This window comes from Xyrauchen texanus, chromosome 38 (assembly GCF_025860055.1).
Source record: "Xyrauchen texanus isolate HMW12.3.18 chromosome 38, RBS_HiC_50CHRs, whole genome shotgun sequence".
NCBI classification, from domain to species: Eukaryota; Metazoa; Chordata; class Actinopteri; order Cypriniformes; family Catostomidae; genus Xyrauchen; species Xyrauchen texanus.
In genome coordinates, this window is record NC_068313.1 from 10,887,293 (window position 1) to 10,902,679 (window position 15,387).

Sequence of the window (15,387 nt, forward strand, 5' to 3'; positions counted from 1 at the left end):
AAACTCCTCCTCTCCAACCACACCACAACCTGTTCCCTTGACCCCATTCCATCACACCTTCTCCAGGCCATCTCTCCGTCCATCCTACCGGAACTTACACACATAATTAACACATCCCTTCTTGCAGGCACTTTTCCCACTACATTTAAGCAGGCTCGAGTAACCCCACTGCTGAAAAAAACGGCACTTAACCCCACACAGATAGAACACTACAGACCAGTCTCTCTCATCCCATTCATGGCAAAAACACTTGAAAGGGCAGTTTTCAATCAGATCTCTCACAGAACAAGCTGCTGGATGACAATCAGTAAGGCTTCAAAAGTGGACACTCCACTGAGACTGCCATGCTGTCAGGCGAAAGCTGAATCCAGATCATCCGTTCTGATTCTGCTGGAACTTTCTGCTGCCTTTGACACAGTCAACCATCAGATCCTACTCTCCACCCTCTCTAAACTGGGTATCACTGGAACTGTGCTTGACTGGTTCAACTCTTATCTCTCAGAAAGGTCCTTTGAGGTAGCCTGGAGAGGGGAGGTATCCAAGCCACATCAGTTACTTACTGGGGTACCTCAGGGATCAGTGCTTGGGCCATTTCTCTTCTTCATATACACAACATCACTGGGACCCGTCATCCAGTCACATAGTTTCTCTTACCACTGCTACGCTGATGACAGGCAACTCTCTTTGTCTTTCCAGCCCAATGACACCACAGTGACCGCTCGAATCGCTGCCTGTCTGGCAGACATCTCAGCCTGGATGAAGGAACACCACCTTCAACTCAACCCAGCCAAGACTGAACTCCTTGTCTTTCCAGCCAACCCTGCTGTTGAACACAACATCACCGTGCAGCTGGGTCCAACTACAGTTTCACCTTCCAAAACGGTCAGAAATCTTGGGGTAACCATTGATGATGAGCTAAATTTCCCAGACCACATTTCAAAGACTGCAAGATCTTGTAGATTTACACTCTACAATATCAGGAAGATAAGACCCTTCCTCTCTGTACATGCCACACAACTGCTCGTTCAGTCACTTGTCATAACTAGACTGGACTACTGTAACGCTCTCATTGCAGGCCTTCCTGCATGTGCTATTAGAGCTCTCCAAATGATCCAGAATGCAGCAGCACGTCTGGTCTTTAATGAATCTAAGAGAGCACATGTTACACCACTCTTCGTCTCTCTCCACTGGCTGCCGGTTCATGCACGTACTAAATTCAAGGCCCTGATGCTGGCATACAAAACAGTCACTGGGTCTGCTCCAACATACCTAAAAACATTTATGCAGAGATACGTTCCCACTAGAAGACTGCGGTCGGCTAAGGAATGTCACCTTGTCGTACCAAAACAAAGAGGCACCAAAACACTTTCCCGGACTTTCAGTTTCATCACACCACGGTGGTGGAATGACCCTCCCAACTCAATCCGGGAAGCTGACTCACTCTCTATCTTCAAAATACGGCTTAAAATACATCTTTTCCAAAAGCACTTAACCGGTCACTAAAAAAACTAAAATAATTATTTACATTTCTTGTTGCACTTAAATCTGTTTTGTATACTATTCTAATGATAGTGAAACTTTGTAATATGGCACTTTTCGTACCACTGTCTCCGAAGCGAAGATAATTCGCTTATGTTTTCCTCTTTTGTAAGTCACTTTGGATAAAGGTGTCTGCCAAATGAATAAATGTAAATGTTTGTGCATTCAATAAACACAGCTGAATTAACATAAAAGCAATTCAATTATTAAGTTAAGAAAAATTGTATACCTCAAAGTTCAGGTTGATATTAATGTGGTCATATGAAGAAAAATCGAATTTCCATTCAATGTACTATGAAAAAAAACTTCCAAAACAAAACTCCCAAGTCCAAGGAGATTGAACATTTTCAATTGGAAAGTGGTAAAAACCACCAAACATTATGCTATTACTGGCAGTATGTAGCACCTACAGCTCTGTACAGACATTTTTGTATGACCCCTTTAAACAATTTCAACAATGATTTTGTGCAATTTGTATTAGTTAAAGCTGCTGTGTGTATAATTAATTTTGTTTTGTTAAAATACATTTCCTATCCCAATATAACTGTAAGAGAGCCATTTGTAGTTTGATTTACCCAAAATGTTTACATTTCTACAGCTCTGTCTATCTAAGATGCATGAGTTTGCGGACTGTTTGGAAAGCCTGTTTGACAGCAGCAATTTTTGCATTTCCATGTGGTGACACTAGTGGCGCAGGAATTACTACACACTGTAGCTTTAAAAAACAACAACAACAACAACAACAACAAATAATGCAAAGCAAACACACACACATATACAGACAGATTTGAGCTTGCTTGTTGCTCTTACCTGGTAGACAAGGCACAAAGAGAGCCAACAGCCACTGCATAAGTCGCCCCTTCCCAGCCTACATATTTGAATGCCAGAGGCAGAGGGCTTTTCTCATCCAGCATGTAGTATGGCATCATCATAGTGAGGGAAGCTGATACGCAGAAGTATGCAACGAAACAGATGAGGAGTGATGCTACAATGCCGATGGGTATTGCTCTCTGAGGATTCTTCACCTCCTCACCTAAAAGACAGAAAAATATAAATAGGTGAGACAGATTGAGCAACTGAAATAGAAGGTAAAAACATAACTATCAATTCAGAAGCAGAGTGACCAGCTTCTGACAAAACACACAACACTGTCATGACTTCATTAAAACTCTACAAGAGAGACACAAACATCCCAAATTTACAGCAAATATTGGTCAATTAGTAAACCGGTTTTCCCTTTGAATTAGGTTTATTTTTCTTGCCTCACTGGCAAACAGTTTTTCTTGTTTTAAACATAAAATACATTTTGAAAGTGAGTAAACGAAGACAGAGGTCTCTTTCTTAGTGACCTCGCTAGGCACAGTGCAAAATGTAATGGCCATGTCTTATCCAACTTTCATGAGAGCTCTAATTCTAAGTGCAATTTTGTGCCAGCATAAAGCACAAGTGGGCGTAGGTGTGAATGTTTGCACTATCTGTGGGTGTATGCGCGCAAACTGTGCGTGTACTGCATGTTAATGTAATGGAGCAAAGTGCAATTTGCTATTTTACTGAGAAATAGGTCATTGTGTTAAGATGTTTGAGAAGCATGTCTATTCTTGCCTCAAAATCTAAATTCAGATCCTGCATTCGCAGTTTGGGGTTTCCACCAGCAGATGATAAAGCTATCGATCAGTGTTAATACTAGCCATGATTTGTGAGTCAGTAGATCAATGTGATTAATAATTAGGGCTGTCGATTTAATGCATTAATTCAGTGCGATTCATTTTATAAAACAATTGCACAATTGATCATGTTTCCGGACCGACATTTTGAAAATTCCTGAGGAATTAAAGCTTGAAGTACCACCTATTTTCTACAGAGGGCAGTAACTGAAACTTCAGCTGTATGGCCAATGCACAGATTCCACAGTGAACAAAACAACCCTTCAGCAGGCAGCACAATGCAAACATGCGTAACGTTCTTGCATTCAAAACACTTGGAGCGCACATTTGAACTAAGGGATCTCAAGATGTTTTTTAAGTATTAAACTATGTTTAACTTGCCACAGTGACCTAAAACATTTTATGTTTATGACGCAACGCACTCAAGACGCTACACAAGTATCTGTCTGATGCAGGTATACATTAACGGGACCTTAAACTAGCCCTCATAATAAATCTCAAACTGATTGACAAATTCACTTGTGAAATGGATTACTGTGAACTGTATGTCAGTGATACGTTTAATAATAAGGTAGTAAACAATACATTGTATTCTAAAGCCACTTTTATTAATGATTAACTCTTCTGCTACAAGAATGTAATGCATTTTAATTATCTGAATATTTATATATATATATATATAATATTTAAAGATAACAATGTATAATTATTTCATCATTATACATTTAATTATTGTTATATGAGGGGCTTTCAGCAAATATTTTTATATGTGATTAATTAATCAGCACACCATGTAATTAATTTGATTAAACATTTTAATCGATTGACAGCCCTAATATATTTATATATATATATACACACACCTAAAGGATTATTAGGAACACCATACTAATACTGTGTTTGACCCCCTTTCGCCTTCAGAACTGCCTTAATTCTACGTGGCATTGATTCAACAAGGTGCTGAAAGCATTCTTTAGAAATGTTGGCCCATATTGATAGGATAGCATCTTGCAGTTGATGGAGATTTGTGGGATGCACATCCAGGGCACGAAGCTCCTGTTCCACCACATCCCAAAGATGCTCTATTGGGTTGAGATCTGGTGACTGGGGGGCATTTTAGTACAGTGAACTTATTGTCATGTTCAAGAAACCAATTTGAAATGATTCGAGCTTTGTGACATGGTGCATTATCCTGCTGGAAGTAGCCATCAGAGGATGGGTACATGGTGGCCATAAAGGGATGGACATGGTCAGAAACAATGCTCAGGTAGGCCGTGACATTTAAACTAGGGATGTCCCAATCCGATACCTAGATCGGTATCGCTTCGATACTGACGTTTTTAGACGGATCGGGTATCGGTCCGACGAGCCCGACCCAAATCCGATACTCTGTGTTAGTCATGTTCGTTACTGTCAAGCTTAACAAATGACATAAAAGAACTGTTAAAACACCATTAAAGCGCTTCATATGACTAGTGCATTTTATTCAAAGCCACTTGAAGCCACGTGATAGCTCTGTGAATTGCAATAGGCTGTGTTTAATAAGTAAACATATATGCTCTTGCACGCGCAGCTTCAGCGCGGTAGTGAATGGTGCTTTTACACACACGCGCACGGCTATTTATAGCCTTCACCCGTGCACAATATTTGTGCGCTACAAACGAACATCTCAGATGTAGATGCTCAGCAGTTCGGTTCACTTATAATATGGACTTAGAAAGGCACTGGAGGTGCATTTAACCAGAATTTAAATAAGAAGCGAATTAAACTGTGAATAAAAAGGGTGAGGGTTTAAAAGTTAAAGCTGTCACGGGAGACTCACGGAGAGGCAGATATATGAACTCAGTAGCAGGGTCTATTGAGCAGAGGATTGAAACAGTGATGTAAACATTGTGAGTAAATTCAGTTAAGCAGAGTGGCAAACAGCAGGTAAGTAATATCCAGACAGTGTATAAATATGATGAACGAGATAACTCAAAACAATTTTATGATACATGCAGGCAATAATGAAGACACATGATTGACATAGTAGAAAGTTCTGGAGTCTCAGAAATACTATCGATGAGAACAGGCACAGAGTGAGAAAATGAGAAAGTGAGAAAGTGTGTGTGTGTGTGTGTGTGTGTGTGTGAGAGAGACAGAGAGAGAGAGAGTGTGTGTGTGTGTGTGTGTGTGTGTGTGTGTAAGCGCATGCGAAAGCGGGGTATTTATGCAGTCATTGATTAGCCACTAATGATATGCAGGTGCATGTAATCAGAACTCTGGGAGTGCCAGTATGCTAGTTAATAATAAAGTGTTTCTTAAGCTATAAATTTATATTGAAATAATGTGTAGTTAACAGTTTGTGTTTCTTTACATGGCCTATTAAAGAGTACACCCAATTATTTCCACACAATACTGTAAAGATATTATAAACTGATTATGTAAAAAAACAACACTGTATCGGTTCGGGATCGGTATCGGCCAATACTGAGATTTCCGATATCGGAATCGGATCGGAAGTGGAAAAAGTGGTATCGGGACATCCCTAATTTAATCGATGCCCAATTGGCACTAAGGGCCTAAAGTGTGCCAAGAAAACATCCCCCACAACATTACACCACCACCACCAGCCTGCACAGTGGTAACAAGGCATGATGGATCCATGTTCTCATTCTGTTTACGCCAAATTCTGACTCTACCATCTGAATGTCTCAACAGAAATCGAGACTCATCAGACCAGGCAACATTTTTCCAGTCTTCAACTGTCCAATTTTGGTGAGCTCTTGCAAATTGTAGCCTCTTTTTCCTATTTGTAGTGGAGATGAGTGGTACCCGGTGGGGTCTTCTGCTGTTGTAGCCCATCCGCCTCAAGGATGTGCATGTTGTGGCTTCACAAATGCTTTGCTGCATACCTCGGTTGTAACGAGTGTTTATATCAGGCAAAGTTGCTCTTCTATCACCTTGAATCAGTCGGCCCATTCTCCTCTGACCTCTAGCATCAACAAGGCATTTTCGCCCACAGGACTGCCGCATACTGGATGTTTTTCCCTTTTCACACCATTCTTTGTAAACCCTAGAAATGGTTGTGCGTGAAAATCCTAGTAACTGAGCAGATTGTGAAATACTCAGACCGGCCCGTCTGGCACCAACAACCATGCCACGCTCAAAATTGCTTAAATCAACTTTCTTTCCCATTCTGACATTCAGTTTGGAGTTCAGGAGATTGTCTTGACCAGGACCACACCCCTAAATGTATTGAAGCAACTGCCATGTGATTGGTTGATTAGATAATTGCATTAATGAGAAATTGAACAGGTGTTCCTAATAATCCTTTAGGTGAGTGAATATATATATATATATATATATATATATATATATATATATATATATATATATATATATATATATATATATATATATATATATATATATATACATATACACTATATATAAATAAATAAAGATAACTATTTATAATAATTTCATCATTATATATTGAATTATTGTTATTTGAGGGGCTTTCTCAGTAAATATTTATATATGCGATTAATTCAATTAATTAATCAGGACACCATGTAATTCATTCAATTAAAAATTTGAATCGATTGATAGTCCTATTAACAACATAAAAAAAAAAAGAATAATAATAATAGTAATATGTTAATTGTATGTAGTGCCTTTCCCAAGCTCAAGAAAATGAAACATAAAACATTAAACAGACATGTGACAATGGGAGAACAGCAAAGCATATTTAAAGCAGGTGAGACATGGGCGAGGAGGACGAGAGCCAAAAGAACTCATTTACGCCTGCACCATCTTTGATTTTGAATGGGAATGACAACAAGACTGTAGGCACAGATTTACATTGGTTTAAAGTGTTTTTGGATTGTTCCAAGAACAAAACATTAATAAAATATAAAAAATAAAGAAAATAAAAAATGGTGCCAGCATGAACAAGGTCTATAGTCCCAGAGAGGCAGATAGAGAACATGGATCACATACATCCCTGTCAGGAGCAGTGCAGACAACAATACAGGGGATGCATTGCATACAGCCCATACACAAAACCAAATTCTTATGAATGGGCTGTCTTCCTTTATATCGACGTTGCTTGACAGGAAACGGAATATACTGTATAATAAGACGGTGCATTAACTGGAGAAGTAAAATTGATCTTGACCCACCCCATTAGTGCTTTGTAGCATTATTTCACCAACCCACTTGCGCCTAGACTTAAAAATATCAAATCTTCATGGCCATTTTCAATGATTTACGACATTTCGCTTAGCACTGCAGGTAAGGCTCTTACTTTGCTGTAGTCTAATCTCTATCCCCTCAATTTAGCACCTGAATAGGTGAAAATGTCCACATTTAGTCAACCGATATCTAATATTGACCTATACTGATAAATACAAATTCACTACATATACCAATAACCAATATAGTCAAAACATATCGTGCAACCTAACACATACCGATTTATAATCAAGCAAACCATGTAAAAAAAATAGTCTCACCTGTTGTGGCGATACAATCAAATCCGACAAAAGCATAGAAACAGGTTGCGGCACCAGACAAAACTCCAGAGAAGCCAAAGGGCATGAAGCCTCCAACACCCAGACTCTTTCCAAATGACAACAGCTCTGATGTACTGATGATACAAACAATTCATGAGTTGCAGCATTTCCCTCTGACAAGGATTCTTTAGTATCAGTAAATGATTAATAAAACAGTGTAGTGAGAGTGATCCTATTGCAATGCTGTAATTGTTAGGGTTAATCTCACACAACATGTTCAGGTCACTTTAGATAAAAAAAGAAACTAAAAACAACAACAAGGAAATGAACAATGTGGACCTTATTCACAGCAGCGCCATCTTTACTTTTAGACGGGAATGACAACGAGGATGTACTGGAGGGCTTGTACTGTTATTTCAAGATATTTTTGTGACTTCCCAAAACATACTGCACTTTAAAGCTTTATTCATTCATTGTAGTTGTATCAATGAAACCAAATAGTTTTTTACTTCATAGAGGACGTTTTGTTTAAGATCTCCTCAGGACTCAGGTTCCAGTTTTTGAGGGTTCCTTTGATCAGGCCAGACACCACCACAAACATCAAGACCAGAACGTTGACGCAGGTGAACACCTTATTGACCATAGCTGACTCCTTCACCCCAAACACCAACAACCCTGTAGAACATGAACAAGACCTTAATATCAGATCTCATTTCCAACAGCTTGACTTCCATACTACTATTTTATGACCAATTATCATTAAAGACCCCAATATATTTCTATAATCTGATTCTCGTTGTCTTACCTGTGAGTGTGAGGATGATGAGAACAGCAAACATGTCTGGATACTCTGCTAGCACTCCCGGCATTTTCATATTCATGTGGAGTCTGCAGAAGTTTTCTATGTGTTTACCAATGAGCCCATCGAAGGTTGCACTCCACGCCCGAGCCACACTGGAGGTCCCTGAGGATGACATAATAACAGTTGTTGAACAATATAGGTCTTTCAATGGCCAATGCCAGTATTCTGAGGACCATGTAGCCGATACAATGGCAAAATATATAGATACAGTAGCCTTTGGACATTTCTGAATACTTAAGTCACACTGAGAAGGACTTAATATCAAGTATTCTCACCTATAATGTAGGAGAGGATGAGGTTCCAGCCAGTGATGAAGGCCCACAGCTCCCCTACTGTCACATAGCTGTACAGATATGCGGAGCCTGTCCTGGGTACACGTGCGCCGAACTCAGCATAACACAGTCCGGCCATGACCGAGGCAAGTGCTGCAATAAGGAAGGACACAACGATAGCCGGTCCAGCATTTTCTCGGGCCACGGCTCCGGCCAGCACGTAGACGCCAGCGCCCAATGTGCTGCCCACTCCAAGAGCCACCAGATCTAATGTGTTGAGACATCGAGCAAGCCGAGACTCTTCTGTGCTGCAGTCGACCATCTTCACCCTCAGAAGCTGCTTTCCAAACCCTTTTAGGTGGGCAAGAACCATGTTGAATTCTCTTCGAGCTCACTCGCCCACACAAACACACACAAGGTCTCCACAGAACGGTCAATGGAAAGCCTGGAAAAAAACAATATAAAGAGCAAGAGGGATTACTATTCTGATTTAGTGTCCATTAAAGTTTGTCTTGATATTACAGAAAAACATTTATTTTCATGGGTTCGATTTACAGGAAATACGTACAGAAAAAATTTATAGCTTGAATACATTGGAAGTTGCATTGGATAAAAGTGTCTGCCAAATGCATAAATCGTGGTTACGATAACACAATTGTACTGTGAGTTTTAATGATACACACAAGGACACCATAAGAGGACTGTTAACACAGAGCAAACTCCACACCAAGGAATTATATTGGTAAGGCATAACCAGTAAAGTACTCCTGCCTGTAAAACTAATGATTTAGGGGCCGTTACTTCACAACAAACATGTCTGCGCTGTTCTTAATTGTTTTTGAATATGTAATCATGCACTAGACTAGTGTCTTTGACCGCTGTACCATGTCCATCTCACGAAGGAGCGTCACGTCTGTTCCATTTGTTGTGCAAAAAAAATTAGATGAAGACTCCAGTCATATCATTAACCTCATAAAAGCTTTATTTTATTTAGTTTTATTCAACATGGAAAGGGTCTCCTAATGGGGGCTGCCATGTTATGATCACATTTACCAGCCAATTACTACTTGCGTAATCTCAGTAACCATCATGTTATTGGACACTTTCGCTCATGGATTAAATTACTCATTGTTGAACAGTAAATGTCTAAAATGACATCAGTAACTGAAAACTTAAATTATGCTGCATCCAGCCCCATTGGTGTCAGTGTTAGTCCAAGACAACAGTGCACCTTTAAAGAAACCAACAAAAAAAAAATGTATATCGTATTTGGCAATAAAAAAGAATACTGGTCGAACTCTCATCAAGAGAGCTAAACTTGAACCTCGAACGTTTCTCTTAGGTAATGCAAGCAGTACGATCCTGAGAGACCCCATTCTGGAAGAGCCCTAAGAGCCTGGTATTGCCACTACAAGCAGATTGAGTTCTTATATTCATCGTTACTATAATAGCAGTAGGCTAGAGCATATTGACTTCAAGCTGAGGTATCACTTGAACTTTACAGTATGAACTTTTTTTAAACACAAGTGCTGAGTGCATAAACAAATCCCACCCACAATTCTAATTACTTCTGATGTATTTTTTAATAACCATTTTCTTTAGATTCTTATATATGTTTTTTTTTATTATTATTTATTATTACAGTACAAGTCACACCTTATAAATAGGAATGTGCCCAATATTCAAATACCAAAATCACTATTTGGTTATTCTGCATGTGTTCAGAGGTCTTCAACCCGATGGTACCTACAGGTTTTGGACCAGGTTCGAGTCAGTTTTTCAAGAAGTCTCTAGGGCGAGTTGAATGGGGCGCATGGTAAGTTGTGCGTGGATCGCGAAGAGTAGCATGAGCCTCCGCACGCTGTGAGTCTCCGTGGTGTCATGCACAATGAGCCACGTGATAAGATGCGCAGATTGGCTGTCTCAGAAGATGAGGCAACTCCATACTTTTGCACGAATTATGTCACTTATTAATATGAATTTAAACCATCAGCTTTGTACACAGCCAGGGTTTAACTGCACCTTATTTTTGCTTTGAAAGCATTTTGTAAATCAAAAATTGTTCTCTGTAGTCCTTCAAATAAACACGATGCACCTGTGAGATGCAGATTCCCTGAGTGCGCACTCGAATGTCTGTGCTCGTGCTGCTGTAGTCCTGCATGCATTCGGCCGAATAAATGGTATTTCACATAAGGCTGACATTTACGTGGATTTATAATAGAGATCTCGAAATAAATAAATAGCTGATTTAGAGCACGGGCCATTTGGGTTTAGAGGCCCATGGGCTACAGCCCAATCGGCCCGGTGGTTAATCCGCCACTGGTCATTGTTAGTTCATTGTTTACTAATGTCAAACATTTGTTATATACTACTGTTATATATAAATACTTTACAACTTAAATAGTACATGTATCACTGTTGTGTTGTTTTGCATTGCAGAAACAAGAATTAGATTGTTTGTTATTGAGAATTGAGGCAGAAATGCCACTTTGCTTTGATTTTGGGACAAAGAAGGTTCATGTTCTTGACAGGTGTCAAATTTGCCCTTATCGTTAATACATTATGGCTAAAACGCATATATATTCACAATATTACATTCACATTGCATTATAGAAAGACGTCAGAAGATAATTTTGTTCAAGTCTCTCTGAAGAGCACAGAAAAGTCCTAAAAAATGTGTGTGTGTGTGTGTGTGTGTGTGTGTGTGTGTGTATGTATGTGTATATATATATATATATATATATATATATATATATATATATATATATATATATATTAGTGCTTTTCATCATTTAGTGAGCAAATCTGATAAATATACTTGGGGGAAAAAAACAAAGAGCTTCGAGACACTTCTAATCCACATGGAGTCAGGGACCGCTAATCAGAGAATCTGATGCTTTGAAGTTTAGGATTTTTTCTTACCAACTCAAAATATCAAAGCTGACGAAATCCCTATAGAAAAACAATAAAGTCACACGATTTTTGGTGATTCTTTGCTCGGAGTTTCAGTTCAGCACCTCCAGGTATACAATGCGGAAATGTTTAATAAAACCTTTGAAGAGACCTTTTTCTGTTTTGACCCGAAGAAAAGAGATACATGGGGAGGCGTTTGTCTGTATTACGAGTCGGAGGCGTTTGTCTGTACCACGAGTCAGATGCCTTTGTGGCTACTAACCCATTCAAACCTCAGTGCTACAAATAGCATGCTGTGAGGTTACGTGTCGGCCAGCAGCTGTGGTGGTCACAGACACTCCTACCATCGTTCCATTAACTCTTGGTTCTGGTTTTTGCCTGTCACTGCCTCCTGTCACAAAACCAAGTGTTAATAATCCTCCAGCACTTGATTTTAGAGAAGGTTTAGGAGTGAATTTATTTAGTTTGATTGTAAGGACTTTCTTCTCAACCATGTCAAGCCATACCTTTTTTATGTGTCAACTGGACATTTGTTTTTATTGGCCCATTATAGTAGTGGGTGCAAGTATATGGGTGCGATCTAATGTCAATATATGCATAGAACAATTGAAATATAGGAAAGGAACATACATAAATGAGAACGATCCATTGATCAAGCTATCAGCAGATGATGGGAAAATACCACAGCTTGTTATATCATTTTGGCATAACAAACCATAATAATACTGTCGCCACAATGAGAAGCCAAGAAAATAAATTCTCTTAATTTATCTGCCAAGAATGAGAGCGGTGCATTCTTTAAAGTGTTTAAAGGGTACATGAACTAATCTCAAAATATTGGTTTATGCCTCAATACGGTTCAGCATTTGTTTTTGGTGTGCAATATTTCGAAAATCTCTATATTGTCCCATCCCTACCTAATAGTGAGTCATGAGGGTGATTAAATGATTACAGAACTTTCATATTTGGGTGAGCTATTTATTTGAAAGTTCAATTCATGTTCAATGTTGTCCAGAAAGCAATCCAACCAGCACATTATCTCTAAAACTTTATTTTCAGAAGCTGCTGGTTGTTCAAATTATTATAAAATTACATTTTTCCAAAATACAAAAAAAAAACCTGAGATAATGCCAGCACAACACCACCTTATTAAATATACTTAACAAAAGTAGGCTTGACCGTGGATGCCAAATGACTACAACATTCATGAACAGGGGTCTGTTTCTGTACTCAAAGATAGGTAATGGAAAAAACCTGCACATTGTGCAGCCTGAAGCAACACAGATTGCGCAAATCACACTGGAACATTTGCCATTCACAGCTCTGAAGAAGAAAGGGCAATAGTACGGAGTGCATACATATTGACTTTAAATGGCCAAAGTGACGCACGCACGCATGGAAACTCATGCATGTGTAGAGCCGAGTAAATCAAGAAAGTGGGCTGGGAGAGGGCCTTGCCCCTTTTCCAACAATCACAGAGTGCCTGGAGAAATGGGAGGAATTTGGAACATCAGCTGGCCACATTGTACTCAACCACACAGACATAAACACACATCACTTTAAAGAGGTTATGTGTGTGTAAGCGGTGCTTTAGGGACATTCACCAATCAAAGGATGATCTGCTCTTTACTCCCAAAAGTGAAAACAGTAACAGCAATGCTACACAACATATGCGGTACTACACAACCTGTGGCACGGACGTGAGCGCCCTTAGGTGTCAGAGATGAAGAGCCAATATACTGTATGGACGATTTTCATGCACAGCATTACTTTTTCCCTTCTCTCTCTGATTGTAATTTCTTTGCAACAATCACGCCACCACTTTGTTGTTACCAATTAGTCCACAAATAACTTTATTTGTTTACTTATTAATTTATCAGTTCATCCAATATTGACTTACCATTTTATACATTCATCATTATTATTATTTTTAGCCTTTTCAATAAAAAATAAAACATATGTATAATGATATTAAATGAGCAAAAATTGTAGCAATAATAGTTTAAATTGTAACAGTTGTAATTTCGCGATTGTCCTGCAGGTGTCTGCATAAGTCTGTATCCTTATAATGTTCTTAACGCTGTAGGATTGCTCCAGAGCACTCGATAATCTACGAGCATTTTCAAGTACTACTTAAGGTGCGATGCTTTTGGGTAGAGGTTGACCGATATAGGATTTTGCCGATACGATAACGAAGTTGGGAAGACAAGCCAATAACCAATTAATCGGCAGATAGAAAACACAACATCTAAAGTAGGGATGCATCGATACCCACTTTTCTCTTCCGATCTGATTCCGATACCGGACATCTCAGTATCGGCCAATACCGATCCCGATCCGATACCTGTGTTGTTTTTTGCATAATCAGTTTAGAATATCTTTACATTATTGTGTGGAACTAATTGGGTGTACTCTTTAATATGTAAAGAAACACAAACCTCTAACTACACATTAGTTCAATATAAATGTATAGCTTATTAAGAAACACTTTATTGTGAACTAGTATACTGGATAATGTAGCAGCAAAATTAACAGTAATTCCAGTCTTCAAGTCTTCAGTAGAAAAGGCAGTTGTTTTTTTTTTTGTGTGTGTTTTTTTGGCAAAATGTTTTCAATTTGGTATCTGGACTTTAAAGGATTCAGATCTCTTTTTTTGTTCAATTTAGTTGTAAGACGTCAGTCCACTTTTCATTTCATTTTTTTGGAACCCATTCAAATAAACGTCATGACACGTCATGTCATGACACTTTTACACGACGTGCCCTGAAAAGCAAACACGCAGACAACTGCCATTTAACTGTACAGTAACATCTTGCTGCTTGCACAGTACAGACAGTGTGGTGTGTTCTGTTTTCATATAACCACATATGATAAATTCAAATTGACTGGCTTGAAACAATCCTAAACAGTGTTTGAACTGTTCAATGGAACCAGTATTAATATATTTATTCTACACCCAAATCAAATAAAGACTCTCTCTGGCCTTGTTCAGACTGCCACTAAAAATCAGATTTTTGCATATCCAGATTGTATCCAGATGAGTTTTTGATAGTCTGGACAGCAAAAAAACACATGAAATCAGATTTTTCCAAATATGATTCAAACCACATTGGGAGGTAGTTTCAAATGTGTCTCAGTCCGGATGCTCTGGCTGCTCAATTCGGATTTCAAATGTTCTTTTGCGTCACTCTTAATGCGACACGCAACGATGATGTCAAAAATCGGTGACTGCAGCACGGAACATCACAATATTTACCAGTCTCTTCCGTCGCGGAGTACTTCTTGTGCGACGGAAGAGTTCTGCATCGCGACTGGACAGGGCACTTATAGCGAGATGATGCATCTCCATTTTTCCCCGCATCTGTTTTGAAAGCATCATCACGTGGTTATGCCTACGTCGTTACCAAAGCATGGTATGTCTGAACGTGCAAATCGGATTAGATAACTTACAATTAATAGTGAGTACAGTCTGCCTGAAAAGATCTGATTTGAGAAAAAATCTGATTTGCCTGCTGTCTGAACATAGCCCAAGTCCTTTAAAAAACAAGAAGTTTGAGTGGTACATATTGAAGCAATCATTCCTTTAAAAAAATAGCCAATAGGCTTAAATCACATCACAACCATGATTTGCTACTTGC

The 15,387-nt window shown here is 38.9% G+C and overlaps 1 protein-coding gene across 1 annotated transcript in view; it reads right to left on the bottom strand.

Moving 5' to 3' along the window:
• LOC127631481 (high affinity cationic amino acid transporter 1-like) overlaps positions 1-15,387 on the bottom strand; it is a 33,369-nt gene that overhangs the window by 13,070 nt on the left and 4,912 nt on the right. The window contains exons 2-6 of the mRNA XM_052109612.1: positions 8,840-9,281; positions 8,508-8,666; positions 8,212-8,377; positions 7,703-7,836; positions 2,350-2,572 (exon numbers count right to left, since the gene is read on the bottom strand). Coding sequence (XP_051965572.1) covers positions 2,350-2,572; positions 7,703-7,836; positions 8,212-8,377; positions 8,508-8,666; positions 8,840-9,209 — 1,052 coding nt within the window. The 5' untranslated portion in view covers positions 9,210-9,281. The remainder of the gene's footprint in view (positions 1-2,349; positions 2,573-7,702; positions 7,837-8,211; positions 8,378-8,507; positions 8,667-8,839; positions 9,282-15,387) is intronic.